General features: G+C 60.9%; 1 protein-coding gene across 5 annotated transcripts; it reads right to left on the bottom strand.

Moving 5' to 3' along the window:
* Positions 1-141: 141 nt before the first annotated feature.
* On the bottom strand, positions 142-18,630 carry ERFL (ETS repressor factor like). 5 transcript variants are annotated; one of them, XM_082368766.1, is made up of 7 exons: positions 18,181-18,198; positions 5,459-5,538; positions 5,239-5,346; positions 2,328-2,562; positions 1,723-1,918; positions 1,498-1,615; positions 142-1,046 (listed from the first exon to the last, which is right to left on the bottom strand). In XM_082368766.1, exons 3-7 carry the CDS (start codon positions 5,285-5,287, stop codon positions 598-600), a joined length of 1,047 nt encoding a protein of 348 aa, XP_082224892.1. In that variant the 5' UTR covers positions 5,288-5,346; positions 5,459-5,538; positions 18,181-18,198; the 3' UTR covers positions 142-597. The 5 variants fall into 5 exon arrangements, with proteins under 5 accessions (XP_082224892.1, XP_082224894.1, XP_082224891.1 ...); XM_082368768.1 differs by having other exon boundaries at positions 5,239-5,342; positions 18,181-18,193; XM_082368765.1 differs by lacking the exon at positions 5,239-5,346 and having other exon boundaries at positions 18,181-18,630.
* Positions 18,631-18,864: the final 234 nt, after the last annotated feature.

Here is an 18,864-nt window from a genome sequence, read left to right as displayed (position 1 = left end):
CAACACCCCTCCCAGCTCCCACCCCCGAGCCCCCTGGTCACCCACGACGACGCTGGGCGCCCTGCATCTCACACTTCTTTCTGTTCTTTTATTTTTGTAGTAAACTCTCTGGAGGTCGCTGGTGGGGGTCATGGGGTGGGGGGCCCTCCTGGGTGGGGGCTGGGGGCGGGGTTATTGCTCTGAGCTCCCTGTCCCCAGGGGGCCTGTGATGGAGGCGGGGGCATCAGGACTGGGGCCGGCACAGGGGGAGACACGGCCGCACGAACACTCAGGTCACAGCACAGGGGCAGGTGGGCAGGGAAGGCTGGGCGCCGTATTGCACTTTGGGAGTGGGCCAGGCGGGGACCCCCTCAAACTGGAGCCTGGGGAGGAGGCTGGAGGCCATCGTGTCCCCTCCCCTCTCTGGAGGGGGAGGTGAGACCCCCAGTCTGGGGCTGGGGAAGAAGACTGGGGCTGCCGTGAGCCTGGGCCTGGGAGGGGCCGAAGGCCGGTCCCCGGCCTCAGGCAGGACATCGAGAGCAGACCAGACAACGGAAGAGGCTGTGCGAGTGGCCACCCTGGTCCCCGCCCTGGCAGAATCCATCACCCCGCACCGGCTCAGCTGCCGACCCCCCCTTTGCCCGCCTTGGCCTTGGGGGGCACGGGGAGGCCCTCATCGCCCTCGCTGTCAGAGCTGCAGCCGCTGACGTCGGTAATCTCCAGCTCCGAGTCGCTGTCTTCCTTCCCCCCCAGCGCGGCCTCTGGGCCCCCAGCCCTCGGCAGTGCCAGGCGAGGGGCTGCTGCCAGGCCCGAGGGGCGCTCGGGGCCCAGGCCCTCCGCGGTGGCAGCCAGCAGGGGCGCAGCGGTGGGGCTTCCCCCTGCCCCTGCTGAGGGCAGGTGGCCCAGGGAACTGGCCAGAGGGTTGGGGTAGAAGTGGGGGGGGTAGAGAGGCGGGGGCAGCTTGGGGAAGGGGCCGGTGAGGTACGGGCTAAAGTTCCAGGGGTGCTCTGGGAAGGCGCGGCCGAAGGGACCCAGCAGGCCGGGGGGCTTGGAATAGCCAGTGGCACCTGGTGGGTGGGGGAACGGGGGTGGCGTTCAGGCTGGGCCACTCTGCCCCACTATCGGGGCTGGCTGCCGGGGCCTTAGTAAAGGGTGCCACCTCCCTGCCGTATTCCACCCGAGTCTCCCACTGTCCTCGCACGTGGGATCTCCCCACCCTCACGTGGCTTCCCCCCATCTCTACCTCCCCACCTGTCTCCCATTCATTTAGCGACCCCAGAAAACCCTTCTCTCGGCCTGTCCCCCTCTCCAGCTTCCCTCCTCCCTGCCTCACCTCGCATCCTCTGACTTTTAAACACACGCGCGCGCGCGCGCGCGCGCGCACACACACACACACACACACACACACACACACACACAGCCTCGCCCTGGAGCCTCCTTCCTGCATGCTGTCTCCTCCCCCATCTTTGCCCTCACGCAGCCCTCCCCGGCACGGCGCGCCTGGACCCCAGGCCCTACCAGAGCCCAGCGATGGGAAAGGGCTGTCCAGACGCAGTTTGTCTGTCTCGGGGGTGAACAGGGGCGCCCGGGCCCCCGGCTCTCCCAGGCGTGGGGCAGAGAACAGGGTCTGCAGGGTCTGGAGAGGGAGGGGAGGGAGTGGGTGCCACTCAGACTGGTTGCCCCCTCCCCAGGGGGTTCATGGCACTAAGCACCTCGCTCTGGGATCCCAGGATCCTGACTCACCTCGGGGGTGAGGGGAGGAGCATCTGGCCCAGGGGCTCCCCCGAAGGGACCAGGGGTCAGCAAGAGCGGAGCGCCCGTGGTGGCTGCTGCCACGTCCAACAGTGGGTAATTGACAAGCACGACTTTGCTGAAGTTGAACTTGTAGGTGAACCTCTTCCCTTTGGTCTTGTGGAGAATGCGCTTGTTGTAGTAGTAGCTGTGGACGCAAGGAGGATGCTGATGCTGGGGGCGGGACCCAGGGAGGTGAAGGCAGGGCCCCTAACACGTGCTCTGTGCCCGGCACAGAGCACAACGACTTGGGGAAACTGAGGCTCGCAGAAATCCTTTGGCCAAGGTCACAGGGCAAGGAAGGGGTGAGGCAGGGGCTGGGATCCTGGCCTGTGTGGCTCCAAAGCCCAGGGCTCCGGTCCTCCCTTCGTGCCTTCCTTTCACGCACAAGTAGGTACTTACAGTAGCTACACGTGCAGAGCCCTGTGTGCTGGGATCCGACAGGATTCTGCCCCAGGAAGTTGAGGGAAAGCCCCCAGGGGGCAGGGGCCCAGAGGGACAGTGAGGGGAGAGGGGCGAGGTGGGAGTGGGAGTCCCAGCCCCCAGCCCCTCCTCACCGCAGGGCCCGGCTCAGCTTGTCATAATTCATGTGGGGCTTGCACTTTCGGATGCCCCAGAGCCGAGCCACCTCGTCGGGGTCCTTGATGACGAATTCCCCGTAGTCCCCCTGCCAGGCGATGACACCCTGGTACTCCTCCTTCTGCAGCAGCTCCAGGATAAAGTGCCACAGCTGGATCTGCCTCGAGCCGGGGGACGACTCCGGCTTGTAGGCCCAATCCGGGAAGGCAAACCCTGGGGACAGGAGGCAGGGGTGCGGCCCCGGGTCAGGGCGCCAAGTCCGGGGCTCTGGGTCCTCCTTGGATTCAGGAGCCAGAAGGCATCCAGCCCTCCCCTGACTCCTGGTCTCTGATGAGCAGTCAGCCAGCCTCAGGCATGTTTAGGGACCCGATTCCCGCTCTTCACGCCCCAATTGGTGTCTAGTCCCCAAACTGTCCAAAGAGAGGGAGAGAACTCGTCCAGGGACACTGGGTTGGCAGTTCCAGCCTGATCCCCTACCTTTGCACAAGTTGGGCAGAGGGTGGGAGGGAGGGACCAGTTTCCTGCCTTCTTGACTGTGGGGATGAACTGGGAGGGGCTTGCAGGGAAGGGCACGCCCTCCACAGCATTCTCCCCGCAGCCCCCCCAGGCTGGCCCTGCCCCCGGAGGGCTCTGGTCTGAGAGACCCTGATTCCTGCTGTCCCCCCTCCCTGTCTCCTGTCCATGTCTCCCTGAACTTCCCTCCCCCCACCGCCCCAGCTGACCTCACCCTGGCACGTCCAGGCTGGGCCTGTGTACATGTGTGTCTCTGCACCTGTCCATGAATTTACGCCTTTCACGCCCCTGTGTCCCCTCCTTGCATCCATGCTACATTGGTCTGAGAGCAGCGAGTGTCTGCAGATGCCCACAGCACACAGCCTATCTCACAGACGTCCACTCACCCTTGAGGGACCCCCGGCTGCACCACGGGACACAGATGCACCAGAGTGCCACACTCCTGCTGGGGCATGACACACCACCCACCATGTGCCGCCAAGGCGGACACTCCGGATACGGAGCATTGCACACCCATCCCAGCACACGCAACAGCACGTCTCGGGCCCCTCAGCACTGCGATCCGCTAACAGCACGACTGTGATGAGAGACACGCAGGACCCCAAAGGGCCAAATGAAACACTGTGGTGGAGACAGTGAGTGCAGCATCAAGACGCATGTGTCAACCTGACAGGCACAGCCTGGGTGACACCATGACAGTAGAAGGGCCTCCCAACCCCCAGCCCCACAGGCACCCAAGTCTTAACACCCACAGCTCAGCGCTGTGTGTCTCACGCTCAGGTGGGCGTCCTGCGCCCCGTGTCCAGACACCCAGATGCTAGGTGGAGACAGGAGGGGCTTGCCCACCCCTAAATCTCACCTCCCATCCACAAGGCCTCAGGCCCTTCGTCCTGCTTCTCCTATGCCATATCCTCTGTCCCCTTCCCCCTCCTCAGAGACCCCAGAACCAGGCATGAAAACAGGAGGCAGAATTAGCCTATAAGAAGCTGAGAACCGTGCAAGAAAGGGAAGGAGGTTGGTGAGGGAGGGCACTCTGAGCTGGCAGACCATTTGTATCCACTTGCTGTGTGGCCCTGGGCAGTTCCTTGCCCTCTCTGGCTTATTAGAATTTCAGGGATGGGAGGCAAGGAGGAGGAGGGTCGCATCAAGGCTGCCTGGTATCTAAAAATGGGAAATACGGCCTCCCTGCCTGAGGCTGGAGAAGGCCAGGCAGTTTCCTCCCTGAAGGGAGGATTTTTCTCTCAACTCCATCTGGGGTCTTTCTCACCTAAGAAGACAGGGCTCAATCAACACGCGACCTCTGGCCCATTCCACACCCAGAACACGTCCCCGGGGGGGAAGCGGCTGTATCACAGACACACCCACACGACCCCAAAGATGACAACGCACAACTGGCCACACACATGTAGACACACAGCGCAGCCCGGAAACGCCACCTGTCCATCGCGCGTCCTCAGATGTGCTGTACGCGCTGACACGCACACACAACGAGAGGGAGGACCCGCAACCTCGGCACACAGACACACACACGTCAAGACACACACACGTCAAGACACGCAGCCCCCGATATCCAGCTACACTCAGGGACACACAGGTGCAAGAACCACCTCCACACACCCCAAACACAGACACAGCCCCCGGCACAGAGGCCTGGGGAGCACCCACCCCCGCAGCCCGAAACGCACCAAGCTCAGCCGTCCATTCGGTTCGGAATGCCACACACCGCGAAAGGAGCAGCCAGAGGCTCTTCAGCCACCGAGGCAGGGACACACATGGCGGCGAGCTGGCAGACACCCCCAACCCTGAAATGCAGCCACTCAAAGTCCCAAAGACACACAACACGCCCAGTCCAGAGACACTCGGGTAGCCTTGGACGTACAAAGACAAGCAGGCACACCAGCTCAACAAAGAGGCGAACGCACACTTTTCCATTGTGACCCCTTCTTCCGGAAACACTGAAGGGTGACACAGAGACACACTCCAAGACCCCAAATAACCAGGCACCAAGTCTCGTCTCTTCCCCTCTCTCTCTCTCTCTCTCTCTCTCTCTCTCTCTCATTGTGGGGCGCGCCCACATCCCACATCCCCGCTCTGGTCATCCACTTGCAAGCAAGCCGTCCTCTTTCCCAGGCTCCGGCTGGTTTGGCCACGTCTCCACGTCCCCCTGCCTGGGTCATCCAGTCTGTCCACTTGCCCACCAGCGCCTAGCCTAGTGCCCCCTCTCGCCCCCGTCCCTGCCCCGTCAGTGCCCGTCTCTCTCCAGTCTCCCTGCTTCTCTTTGACCGCAGGTCCTGGGTGGGAGCAGACTGCAGCCAGCCGAGACCCCAGGTCCTCAGGCCCCAGGTTCCTTGTCCCTCTCCAACCTCCACACCTCACCTGCCCTCCAAAAGACACTCACGTCCCAGCAGGCATGTGGCAGGGACATCTAGCTGTGAAGTTTTTAGCCAAGTTTTTCATGAAGGGGTTGGATTCAGGCGACTCTGACTAAGACCCGGGGAGGTGGAAGGAAGACAGTGAGAGATGCAGAAAGGCGGGGCCGGCTTGCTGGGAAGGCCCGAGGGCTAGGGAAGGGGTGGGGGAGGTCCAGGCCAGTTACCAGGGGTCCAGAGAGCCGGCAGGGCAGGCGGGGCGAAGAGAAGGTCGGAGACGCAGCTGCAGTCCATGGTGGAGCTGGCCCTGCAGAGAGGCCAGACAGACAGACGCATGAGGACGGGATGGAGCAGGCGGGAGAGACAGACACTGCCCCTCCACCCAGGTCCCAGCCAGCCTGGTGCCCGCTGCCCTCGCCCCCTACATCCCGCCCCGCCTGCCTGCCTCCTCCAGCGGGCACCCCTCTGCCTGCTGGGCCCCCAGGTTCCCGGTCCCTCTCCCGGCCCTGTGCCCTGTCCTTCCCTCCCAGCCGGTCCTCCCAACCAGTCCTCCCGGCAGCCTCCCCTTCCTCTGCGCCCCATCACTAAGCAGGGGCTCCCAGCCTCCCTCCTCGCTCCTCACCACTCACTCACTCACTCACTCACTCACTCACTCACTCACACTCGCTGGCTCTCGCCGCCCGCCCGCCCCGCACCGTCTCAGCCGCGGTCTCTCCATCCCTCGCCTCTGGCCTGACCTCTCAGGGTCCGTCTCTGCGTCTCTGGGTCTCCCTCTGTCTCTCCCTGTGGCTGCCCCAAGTCTATCCCACTGCCAACCTCCTCGCCCCACCCCGCCCCTCCCGGCTGACCCCCCCGGCTGCCTCATCCAGCTCCCGCGCTGCCGGGAGCTCTCATCTGTCGGCCCAGAGCCGGCCAGCACCGGCGGCCGTCCCGACGACAGGCTGGGAGGGGTCAGGCCCGGCCCCTGCCAGCCCTGCCCTCTGCCACACCCACCCCGCAGAGCGGGCCCCCAGTGCCCGCATAAGTGCTCCTGCAGATGCCCCTCCTTAAACCTGCAGCTCCCCTCAGACCCCGACCACTTGGGCCTGCTTCCCCCCCCAGACACCCCTTCCCCTTAGACCTGCCTCCCCCCTCAGACACCCCTTCCCCTTAGACCTGCCTCCCCCCTCAGCCACCCCTTCCCCTTAGACCTGCCTCCCCCCACAGACACCCCTTCCCCTTAGACCTGCCTCCCCCCCAGACACCCCTTCCCCTTAGACCTGCCTCCCCCCTCAGATACCTCTTCCCCCTTAGATCTGCCTCCCCCTCCAGACAGCCCCCCTCAGACACCCCTTGGATCTGGCTCCCCCCCACCGCAACAGGTCCCCCCTTTCAGATCCCCACTCCCTCGGACACCCCTCTCCTCAGGTACCTAATTCTCCTGAGATACCCCATCCCCTGCCCATGCCTGTCTCTCAGACCCTTTCCCCTTTCTGTCAGCCCTCTGCCTCAGATACCCCACCACCCAGACCCCACCCTCGGTCACCCACACCCTCAGACATCTGCTCCTGTCAGAGGCCCATCCCAGACACCCCAACCCCCAGGTCCTTCTGCCTCTCACCACTCCACCCCGCCAGACCCCACCTCTCAGAGGGCACGCTTTCCTCAGCCTCCCTCCTTTAGACACAAGCCCCTCAGATACCCACCCACCCCTCCCTGTCACACACTCTTAAACACACCATCCCTCTCCCACACCCGGCTGCTCAGAAGATCCCACACACCTCAGAAACCCACACACACTGTTCCCCCGTAAACCCCACCCGACCGCTTGGACACCAGAGGAGACTTGTCAGCCCACTTGCCCTCAGACTTGTCCAGTCTCCCACGGCCGCCCTCACCCCAGCCCCGTGTCTACTGAGGCTTCTCCCCCTCGCTCCCTCCAGCACTCAGACCCCTCCCGGGGGCAGACCCTCCCCCCTCTGCTCCCACACCCCCATCTCACCCCAGCTCCCCAACTTTCTCTGTTTATCTCCCTCCCTGTCTCTCTCTCCCTCTTTGTCTCTCTTTTCCCTTCTCTGTCTCCTCCCACTATCTTTTTTCCATTCTTCTGTCTCTCTCCTCCCTCTTTCCTTGTCTCCCCTCAACCTGGGGTGTCTCTCCCCATCTTTCCCCACTCAGCTCTCTCCCCCTGTCTGTCTCTCTCTGTCTCTCTCCATCATTCAGTCTTCTCCTACTTCTCTGTCTTCCACGTCTGCTCCCCCATCTCTTTCCAGGTCTGTCCCTCCCTGTCCCCCATCCCTTCTCTTGTCTCTTTCCCCGCCCCCCCCCCCCCCCCCCGTCTCCCCAGGTCCTGCATCTCTCGCTCCATCTGTCTCTTTTCCTCCCTTCTCTCCCCTCTCTAACTCTCTCCGTCTCTCTGCCCCCACCTCTCTCCCCATCTCCCTCTATCCCCCAACTCCCCGCACCTGGCCCCGTCCACCTCTCTCCCACCTCCCTAGCTCTCCCTGCCTCTCCGGGCCCCCCTCCCTCCTGCCTCCGCACCCCCCCCCGCCCCCACCCCCTATTGGCCCCTCTCATTTCCGTGTTGGTTTTGATTTCTCTTCCCGACGCTTTCAACTCCCCGCCGCCTCCTCCGGACACGTTATAACGAGGAGCCGTGGGATCGGCGCTCCGGGCCCTGCTCCCACGCTCCCCCTTCGTCTCTCTCTCGCTCGTATCTCTGCCATCTCGAGGTCTCTGCCTGCCTCTTCTCCCGTCTCTGTCCCCCGCCCGTGTCCTGTCAGGCCCACGGGGACCGGCCCCCACCCCCTCTGGTTCTGTCCCCTTCCCTGCATGTCTGCCCTGATTGTCCGGGGTGCAGCACCGCATCTCTGGGTCCCCATGTCTCTCCGTCCCTGGGTCCTCACATCTCTGCGTCTCCACACCACCCTGTTTTTATGTCTCTGGGTCTCCACATCTCTCCTCCCAACATCCCTGTCTCCATGTCTCTCTGTCTCTGTCTCCCCATCTCCGCATCTCTGTTTCTGTCCCAGCAACCGTCTCTTGGGGCCCCTTTGATCTCACCCTGCCCCTGGCGCCCCCCTGGCCCCATTGATCGCAGATCGACCGATGGGGGGAGCAGGGCCTGCAGGGCCGGGGCTGCGGCCCTGGCAGGGGCCTGGCAGGATGGCCGGACAGACAGACAGACAGACACACAGCCCCAGTGGCTGCAGAGGGGGAGCTGCCACAACCCCGCCCCTCCCAGCCAGTCCACGCGGGCGGATGGGGACTCCGGGCAAGCTTTAATTTTTAATTTTATTTTGCTTCCTCCATACCCCCCGCCCCCCATCTCCACCGCCCGCAGCCATGGCACCGAATATGTGTGTGTGTGCGTGTGCGTGTGCGCGCAGCAGTGTGGAGAGGGGCTGGGCGGGCGAGAGCTGCCTTCCTCCTCTCCCTGCCAAGCAGCTACACAGACCCACACGCCAACCCAGGCACATGCACCACACTGCCACAGCTCAACAAAGTGACACACACCACACTGGCACACACAACACACAGCACGAAGATGTGTGATGCACACGTCCACAAACTCATACACATCAAGACTGTCACAACTGACGCACATCACATAGACCCACACAGCAACCCAGGCACACATACCACCGTGTTACACACAACAGACAGACATGCGTGTCAAAATAGTCACACACACATCATCATGGTCATAGACATCAACCCAGAGACACACAATTATACACAGATATGCACAAGACACACAGCAATTCAGTCCCATACAGAAACAAAGACATACAATCATAAATCATAGACAGACACACACTAACATAGACACACTATCATACACCAAGGCTCACAATCAAATACAGACACAGAGACCTACAATCACACACTGACACAGCGTCACACAGACAAGCACCCTGCGTGCACACATGCTCCATCATGCAAGGAGACAGAGGCGCACACACCACACCAACACAGCCAGCCACCGCAAGGCCACAAACACACGCGGCCTCACACACACACACACACACACACAGACCCACAGCCCAACTGGGTGAGGTGGGCACTCAGAGATAAACCCACCCTGGGGTCCCGCTGCTCCTGCCATCATCTGTCCAGCTGTCTGCCCATCCACCCATCTGTGGATGTCCCAAGCCAGCCCCTGCCCCTGCGTGTGCACATGTGTGAGGCGTGCACTGGCCCAGGCCTGCCTCTGCTGCTGTCTCACTAGAGACAGATCCCAGCCTCTCTCAGGCCTGCTGGGTGTCAGTGTCTCGTCTCTCTGTCTCTCTCTCTCTCTCAGGGTCTTTGTGGCCCCATCTCTCTGTCTGCCTCTATCTCCAAATATCTCCATCTCTGAGTGTCTCTGTTTCTTGTCTCTGTCTCTGGGTGTCTCTGTCTCTCCCTGTCTCTGTCCCTCTCTGTCTCTCCCCATCTCTCTTTGCCTCTGTCTCCTCACCCCCCCATCACCCTGGCCCCCTGGGCTGGGGTTTAACCAGTTGTTTTGATTTCTCTAAGCTGCTCTGGCTGCCTCGGGAGCCGCCTCGGGCCTCACACCCTCACCCCAGCCCCTTCATCCCTCACCCAGCACCACCCCCCCCCGCCTCCCCTTAACACAATCTGCACAAGTGGAATGAAAATTGATTTTTTTTTTAAATTTCATATCTTCTCTGGGGCTCTGTCTAAAGAGGAGAGAGACGCGGCCCAAGACCCTTCTCCCTCGGCCCCCTGCACGCACACGCGCACACACCCCGACAGGCACACACATCACACCCGGACACACACACACACACACCAACACTCCATCTGCACCCACCCTGGGGACACACACCTCCCTACACCACACACCCGTGTAGGACACACCTGTGCGCACAGTAGAGACACACAGCAGACCCTGGTGCATGCACCCACTCTCTCTGGACACACACCACACACACCATGTCCCACCTGGGTGCACACAGCCGGATGCCTGCCGTCACACACTATATTAGCACGTGCTCACTGCACACCTGTCCGTACAGATTATGCCACGTCCATGCGTACACAAAACTAGGCTCAAGGACCTCCCATCGCTGTCACCAATGAGACCCCCGTGGCTGTCCTGGGGAGGACGGGGTCAGGAGGGTGACAGGGGCTCTCCTGCCCGGACTTGCCCCACACTCCCCAGGTCACCCGCTCCTACCCCGGCCCACACCCACCAAATGCTCCGGCCTGACCCTGGGCAGGGGTGTCTCTGTGCGTACACACGCACACACACACACACACACCTCTCACTACTTCTCTCAAGGCCACACAGTGTCATCCCCACAACAGGCTGGCTCATCCCCACACAAAACACAGGCAGGGAAACACACAGGCACGCGTGACACACACACAGTGGTACCACACACAGGCCGATGTTCACACGACACCAGGGGCTCAGCCCCACACAGTGCCGGGCATCGGTTCACACAGTAGTACACACACATACCATCCAACAGTCACACGTGACTACACAACCACACACACACAGCCTTCGACACCCTTCATGGCTGGTCACACATAGTATGTCACTTAATTGTCATGCACTGGTACTCCTTACCCAGCTCGTTACATCCAGCCTCCCAAAATGACTGCGAGCACACACACACACACCCCGTACGTGTCTGATCCCAGACTCAGACACAAGCCCACAGGCTCAGACACACAACAGCACCCCCTTAACAAAAAGGCATTGCCGCACACACTCACACAGCCAATCTTTGACGCAGAGATTTGCGGGGATTTTTGTGACCACGTCCACAGCTATTCCTTTGCCGTGTTCCTCACACGCACACTCACCAGCCTGGCTGCTGGGGTCCCACCTGGGTGGCACTCTCGGTCCTTCCACCCCGTCTCCCTTGGGCTATTAAGCCGTCTCATCTCCTGGCCCTCAGAGATGTGGGCTGTCCTGTCCTGGTCACTCAGACACACCGCGTGGCCACCTGACTCGGAAACTCCACACACGGCAACAGCCCCAAAGTTCTGGGGCAGTCACACACCAGAGAGCTGAGCATCACACCCAAGTCACACACACGCTCACAAACACGACACGCGTGGCTTAATTCAATCCCAAGTTCTCAAGCACGCACAGTCACTGTGCCCAGGAGCACACACATGTCCACACGTCACACTTACACGTGCTGCAACACAATCACACAGTCCCACAAAGAGACAGCCAAGCCCCCCCCACCACACTGTCACACACCACAAATACACACAGTCCAGACAGCTTGCACACATGCACAATGTGCACACGCACACATGCGCACGCGCACACACACACACACACACACACACACACACACAAGGGAACCTCTGCCCAGGCTGACTGTGCAAGACAGACAGAGGGGTAGTTTGTCAGACAGATGGGGCACCGGCTTCCAGCCTGGAGAAGGTGTGTCTGTGGCACCGGGTTCGGGTACGGGGTGCTTGGGAGGCACGAAGCCAGGGAGGGATGGAGACCTCACACCCACCCTCGCCCTGTCTCTCCCTCTAGCTGGTGTCTCTGTCTGGGGCGGTGTGTGTCTCTGTGGGTCTCTGTCTCTCTCCCTGAGCCCCAGCCTCTGCATGGATGTCCCTGGGGCTGTGGCCAGCGCGCGGAACGGTGTCATTGGGGGGGGCTGGCGAGGGAGCGTCCCCGGGGAGGTGGGAGCCGCAGTGCCACGCACCCCGCCTACCAAACAGCACTGGGGGAAGGGAGAGGGAGGGAGGCGCAGCAACCGCAAAGGGACCCGGAGCCCAGGCCGCTCCCCCACCCCTGCCCCTCCCCTTGGAGACCCAGAGAGACGCAGGCAGTGCAGGGGTGGGGGGAGACAGAGAGCCAGAGAGACACCCACAGAGGGAGAGAGACAGAGTGATGGGGAGAGGGAGACAGAGAAGAGGGAAGCAGCACAGAGCAGGAAATAGATGGGAACAGAGATGGGAGAGGCCCAGAGAAAAGATGGGAGGCCAGAGAGAGTCCCACAAAGACAGAGAGGGAGCGAGAAGCAAAGAGAGAGACAGAGAGACAGGGACAGGGCGGGAGATCGAGTTAGGGAAACCCAGGAAAGGGGAGTGAGTCAGAGAGGCTTCACAAAGTGAATTAGAGCTGGAGGTCACGGGGAGAGAGCTGCTGGGAGGAGAGACCCCGGGTCAGGGAGGAAGGAGAGGAGGGGGCAGAGATGCGGAAAATTGAGGGATTAGGGCAGAGGCAAAGGAGAGGATGAGGGGGAGCTGCGGGGAGCTGCAGGGCAGAGGCCGGAGCCACAGGAAAGTGAATCCGTCAGCTGGCCCAGGCAGATCCCAAGTGCGGGTTCACGGCCACCTTGACACCCACCCTGGCCCTTCTGCGGTCCTGCGGGGGGAGTCAGTGTCCCCGCGGGGCCTGACCTAGCTCCTGGCTGCCACCCCAACTCCAAAACCCACCCCTCCCCCTCCTCCTCCTCACCTCCACCTGCCCCAGCCCCAACCCCAGCTCCAACCCCTGCCTCATCCTGAACCCCACCCTCTTCCCAACACCAAGTTGATTCTCAACTGCAGCTGTCTCCCTGTCCCATCCTCACACCCTAGGCCCTGCCCCACTGCCTGGGCTGGACCTTTTGGCCCCTTGCCCTCTACCAGCGACAGTGACAGACGTGTAGGGGCAATGACCTCGATTTGGTGGTGCTGGGGAGGGGGGTGGAGGAACAGGAAACCGAAGGCAAGTGTGATCAGCCAGTCCCAGGAGCCAAGAGACCACGAGAGCCCCTCTGGACTGTACTGGCCAAGGGGCAGGGATGCTGTGTGTCCTGGTCATGGGGCTGGGCACCAAGTATGTGCTCAGGAAATACTGTTAAAATGGAACTCAGGCTAAAGGGAGGAAGGCAGGGAAACAGAGACAGAGAGATGGTGAGTCAAGGGACAGAAAGGCAGAGACCCAGGGACTGAGATGGAGGTGGGGAGGCAAGACCTGGGGCGAGGGGGCAGAGAGGTGGGGGACGGAGGGCAGGACGGAGGGCAGGACCCCCGTGCCTGGAGCCAGGTGTGGGGCCTGGGCTGGCTGGAACTGGGTGCCTGGGCTTCAGGGATCCCACAAGGGCCAGAGAAGGGCCAGAGAAGGGCCAGGGTCCGGCTGGGCTGGGGGAGGCTCGGGGCTCCAGGGGCATCGCGCGGTGCTAATTCAGCGCCATCGATCAGACGGGATGAGAGCAATAAATTATTGTGACAAGATGCAATCCTGGCCCGCGCACTGCCGCCGAGGCGGATCGATCTCTGTCCCCAGCCCCACACCGGGTCCCATGCCCAGGCCTCAGCCAGCCAGGATGTCTCTGCCCACGTCTCTCTCCATTCCCCCCACCACACACGCTTCCACTGACGGCCGGGTGGGGCTGCAGCCCTGGGAAAGAGACAAGAACAGAGAGGGACCCACGGAGGGAAGGTTGGCCCCTATCTGCCCCGAGTCCTCTCACTTCCCTCCGCATCCCATCCTCACTACAACCTGGGAGGTAGCAACTGTCATGATGCCCATTTCACAGATGTGGAAACTGAGGCTCTGACAGGGAAAGTAACTTGGCCAAAGTCCCACAGGGGTGAGTGGTGATGCCTGGACTCAAATGCGGGTCAGTATAACTTCAAGCCCCCCAAGAATTCCACTGTCAGAGGGGAGGGCAAGGGACAGAGACAGAAGAGGAGGGAGGTGACAGAGAGAGAATGAGACAGAGACAGAGAGTGCAGGACACAGAGAAACAGAGAGTCGGGGTGCTATAAAGAGATAGGGAGAGATACAGAGACACTGAGAGAGACAGAAATGGAGAAATACAGAGAAAAAAAACGGGGAGGGAGAAAAAGAGACAGGACACAGAGAGACAGAGAGATTCAGATTCAGGGATAGGCAGATGGGAGGAGATGGGCAGACGGAGCAGGGATGGAGTAGAGAGAGGGGATAAAAGACAAGTGAGCAGATAGGAAACAGGAGCTGGGAAAGAGGTTCGAGATGAGTAGTTCCGGAGACCAAGGTGTATCTGGGGAGACAGGTGTGTGTTAGCAGGAGGCTGCTGGTTCCATGCAGCTTGGGGGGCAGGTGGGAGCCAGGATGAGGATGACAAGCTCGGCCCGGGGGAGTCAGTGTCAGAGAGAGACAGGTGTGCCAGCAGGGAGGTGGGGCATGTCCGAGGGCAGGAGTGGAGGGAGGATGTGAGGCTGGGGTGTAGGAAAGCTGGCAGGTGATTGGGAAGCAAATGATGCCAAAGTGACAAGGTGGACAGTGTCTATGGAAGAAGGCGGTCACCTGATAGGCAGGTACTGGGGGCAAGGACACCTGGATGCCTGAAGTCAGATGGCCTCAGATGGATGCAAATCTCCAACATCTACCAGCTTCTGAGCCCAGAAATGACTCCATTTCTCTGGGTTCAGTTTCCTTCTCTGCAAAATGGGAATAAGGGTTAAGTGCCTGCCTCATAAGGGTCTTGTGAGGATGGAATGAGAGAATGGATATGAAGAACCGAGGACACCGCCTGTCCCAGAGATGGGTTTAATCAGCAGTAGCCGGGGACATGTTAGGAGCAGGTGCTGCTCGTGAGTGGTCCGTGACCCAGCAGCAGCAGCACCTGGAGCTTGTTAGAAATGCAGAGATTCAGGATCCTCATCAGACCTGCTGCACCAGGATCTCTGTGGTGAGACCCGGGCCTCTGTGGTCCACAAGCGCTCCAGATCTTTCCGATGCCGGCTGCAGTCTGAGAACCTCTGACTTAAGGGCTTCTGCGCGCTGCAGCGGGCAGGTGTGTGGTCGGCTGGGAACAGGTGTTTTATGTGTTTAACAAATGCTACAGGTGTTACTTATGCTCACTGAGAAAGGTGTTCCCTGAGGAGGTAGATGGCTGGTGACAGGTTCTATGAAAAGGGACAGGTCTTACTAGAGGGGAGCGGGCTGGAGACAGGTGTAGGGGATCTGGAGGTTAGGCTCTAAAGGGGTGGGGGTGACAGGTTGTGTGGGCAGTGGTTGAGAGGGGAGGGGTGGGTGCACAGCATCTGAAAAAGCTATGAAGGAATGAGGGCTACGTGGATGTGGGGGGAGGAGAAGGCTAGAGGGGGACCCAGTATTGGGTGTCAGGTGCACGTCTGTGGGGCAGGAGTAGGAGTTCCTTTGGGGACAGGCTGGAGAGGCCAGGGGTATGGCAGAGACCCAGATGAAGACATAAAGCAGAGAGAGATTAAGGAGGTGGCATGTGGAGGGCTCAGTACTTGTTTGCTGAAGAAATGACTGAACGTGGTACCGGAGCAGGTGATGCCTGAGGTAGACAGGTGAGCAACGGGCAGATGTGTGGAGATGTTGGTGTGACCTTGTGAGGCAAGGAAAAAGGAAGTGAGAAACATGGGAAATTAGGTATGTGGGAAGAGAAGAGAGTGGGTAGGTAGTACCTGAAGGACAGGTATACAGGTGAAGCAGGTACCTGTGGCCAAGGACAGATTCCCTGCCCAAACATGTATAAGTGTGAAGTTGTGCATTGGGAGACACAGAGAGGCAGAGACAGAAAGACAGGGAGAAGGAGTCGGACGCAAGGCCAGCAGCAAGTGTGCAGGTGGGGTTGGTGGGGCTTTCAGAGCACAAGGGCTTGTAGGAGACATCATGGCAGGGGAGGGACCCAAGGAAGAAGGATACATATGATACCTGGGGGCTATTGCATGTGTGAGCCATCAGGTGCGGAGCAGGGTTGGGGGGGTGGGTTAGGAGACACGTGGGGTTGGCGCATGTATTGTCTGGGATGAGTTACCTGAAATGACAGGTATGGGGGAAGCCTTTGGAAGTAGGTGTACTTATGTTAAATGATGGGAGATGGCGTGTGAGGGAGTTAGGTGCAGGCAGAGAGAGTGCCATGAAGCAGGTGTGTTCTCAAGTGACACGTGCGTGGGATGCTCTTCTGGAAGGACCGGTGTGATGGCAGACAAGGCCAGCATCGTAAGGGAGAGATATGGGTGAGAGCCAGGAGGGTGGGAGGGAGCAGGCATTACCTGAGGACAGAGAAGGAGGATGCGCATGTGAGTGCCTACGTGCAAAGGAAAGGGTGTGTGTGTGTGAGAGAGAGAGTGAACAAGTACTGCCTGAGGGGAGACAGAGATGAAGAAATATAGATGTGTGAGAAACAAGTGTGTTTAGAGCTTTAGGGGGCAGGTGGGGTGGTGCACGTGCAGGTAGGAAGGGGATAATGGGGTATGAAATGAGACAGATGCAGGCATTCAGGTGGAAAGGGCAAATTTTGGAGAACAGGTGTTACCTGGAGGTGCAGGTAAGCTATATCATGGGCATCTTTGAGGCAGGTTTCAAGGGACAAGTATTACCTGGGGGGGGGGCAGGTGAAAGGAAACAGGTGATACCTATAGGGGCTGATGAAGGGAACAGGTGTGGAGGAGAGGGGTTACCTACAGGGCACAGGTATAAGGAGACGAATGTTACCTGGAGGTCCAAATGTGGGGAACTAAAGGGGGAACATCGATGTGACAGGTGCGTTGATAGACAGGTGTGGGTGAAAGGTGTTACCTGAGGCCACAGGTGTGTGCAGCATGACTCTTTGGGGTGGTGTGCTGCCTCCGTTTCACTCCTTACCCCCTCCACCCCTCCCCAGGGGCCAGCTGTGCTCTCCCACCCCTCCCAGGGCTCTGGCCCGCGGCAGGGCACGCAGTTAGCTCTGGGCTTGGCCTGCCCAGCAGCCGAGGCTCCTGAGGCTGCTTGGCGATGCGGAGCGCGTCTGGGCCTCGGCGGGCTGGCAGGGCGGGGGGAGCAGAAGGGGGGGCCGTTTAGCCGTGATAGATCCGCGCGCCGCTTGTCTCTTAATCTCCGGAGCGACCGATCGATTCGCTATTTCCCTTTGTTGCCAGAAAATTCGATCCTAGGCCTGGAATTAGGTCCCCGGCTTAATCTGAGCGGAAACCAGCGAGGGGGAGACAGAGATAGAGACACTGGGAGAGACAGAGACAGAGAGATATTGAGAGACAGAGAGAGGCAGAGACAGAGAGACAGAGAGATGCTGAGAAAGATAGGGGAAGGCAGAGATAGGCACAGAGATTCTGAGAGACAGTCTAAGGAGTTGGACCCAAAGAGGTAGAGACAGATGCTGCGAGAGACAGAGTCACAGAGACAGAGGGATAGATTCTGGGAGAGCTGGAGGTGGACACAGAGATCCTGGAAAAGACAGGGACAGAGAGTCAGTGAGGAGAGACCCAGCCAGGAAAGAGATGTCAGAGGTGGCCCAGCGTGGTCCTGGGACAGTTGTGAAATGACTGGGACAGAAAAGGTGTGTGGCACTAGGCCACCTGTCCCCAGAAGGACACGCCCCCCCCAAAGGTCACGGCCAGGCCTGCACTCCCAGCCCGGAAGTGTGCAGACCCCAGAATTGGCCCAAATGTCCTTCCCACAGCCCCTGGAACCCCTCACACCAAACATCCCGACCCCAAATATCCAGAGCCAAATTTGCAGATCCTCAGCTCTGAACTCCAGCTCCAAATCCAGACCTCCCAGCCCCCCGAATCCAACCTCCCATGCTGACCCCAGCCCCAAATATCCACACCCCTAGTCCTGACCCCCAGCCCCAAACAGTCAGCCCTCAATCCCAAATATCCAGTCTCTTGGCTCTGAGCCCCCAGGTCCCAAATTTCAAGCCCTCAGCCCTGCTCTCTAAACCCAAGACTCTCGCCCGAAAAGTCCAGACCCACCCTCAGGTCGGTCCGCCAGCCCGCGCTCTCACCGCCGCATCTCCCGCGCTCTCAACACACTCTCCAGCGCCCTGGTCCTGGACCCCTGCCCCGAGGGCGCACCTCCAGCCCTCTCTCCCTCCCTCCTCCCGGGAGTCGGACGCAGCCCACCCGCCTCCCCGCCTCCGGCTCCCGGAGCCCAGCTCCGGAGGTCTCTCGGGAGCGCCTCCGGCGGCCCGGCCCCCGCCCCGGGAAGGAATCCCCGCCCCCCATCCCCGCCCCTGCGCCGGCCGCGGCGCTCACTCACTTTCCGGGGCTTGCGCATCCGCACCGGTCCGGGGAGAAGTGTTTAAAGTTCGGATCCCGCAGCCATGGCCCCCGCGGCGTCCTGGGGAGTGGGCACCGGGGCGGGGGACGGGGTGGGGGGAGATGGCCGAAGCCCCGGGCGGGGGGACGGAGCCAGAGGGGGCGCGAGCAGGGAGCGAGAGTCACTGAGAGACCGGGACACCGAGAGACGGCCAGAGACACAGAGACGGGGGCGGAGCAGAGACAGGGAGATGGAGAGACCCCGAAACAGAGACGCGGAAAGAGAGAGACGCGGGAAGCTGGGGACGGAGCTCCGGGCGGGCGGCAGCGCCACGAGCGAGGCGCGGGGCAGCAGGGCCGGGGCGGGGGCCGCGTGGGCGACCGGCCTCCTGCGCCTCCTCCCGCTCTTCCGCCTCCTCCTCCCGCTGCTCCTCGGCGCGCGCCGCGCGCCTCCCGCCCTCGCGGCCGCCCGGCCCGGCTCCGCGCGCAGATATATGGAGGCGGCGGCGGCGGCGGCGGGCGGTGCGGGGGAGGGGCGGGAGCGCGATCGATGGAATATAATTTTCCTCAAACTCGGAAAATAAAGTTCAGAGCTGATCAAATTTGAAAACAGATGTCGAATCGCGACTCTAAATAAGGTTCGATCCCGGGACTGAGGGAGCGGGGGCTGCGGGCGGGGGTGGGT

This window comes from Balaenoptera borealis, assembly GCF_965194805.1.
Source record: "Balaenoptera borealis genome assembly, chromosome: 19".
NCBI classification, from domain to species: Eukaryota; Metazoa; Chordata; class Mammalia; order Artiodactyla; family Balaenopteridae; genus Balaenoptera; species Balaenoptera borealis.
This window is presented reverse-complemented; position numbering and strand designations above follow the sequence as displayed.

Bases quoted from the DNA above. Each gene is read 5' to 3' on its own strand.
- ERFL (XM_082368764.1), bottom strand. From the start codon at position 5,567: ATGCGTCTGTCTGTCTGGCCTCTCTGCAGGGCCAGCTCCACCATGGAC. The intron at 1,616-1,722 runs GTGAGTCAGGAT...CTCCCTCTCCAG, and splicing joins CTCCTCCCCTCACCCCCGAG to ACCCTGCAGACCCTGTTCTC. The intron at 1,047-1,497 runs GTAGGGCCTGGG...CCCACCCACCAG, and splicing joins TTTCCCATCGCTGGGCTCTG to GTGCCACTGGCTATTCCAAG.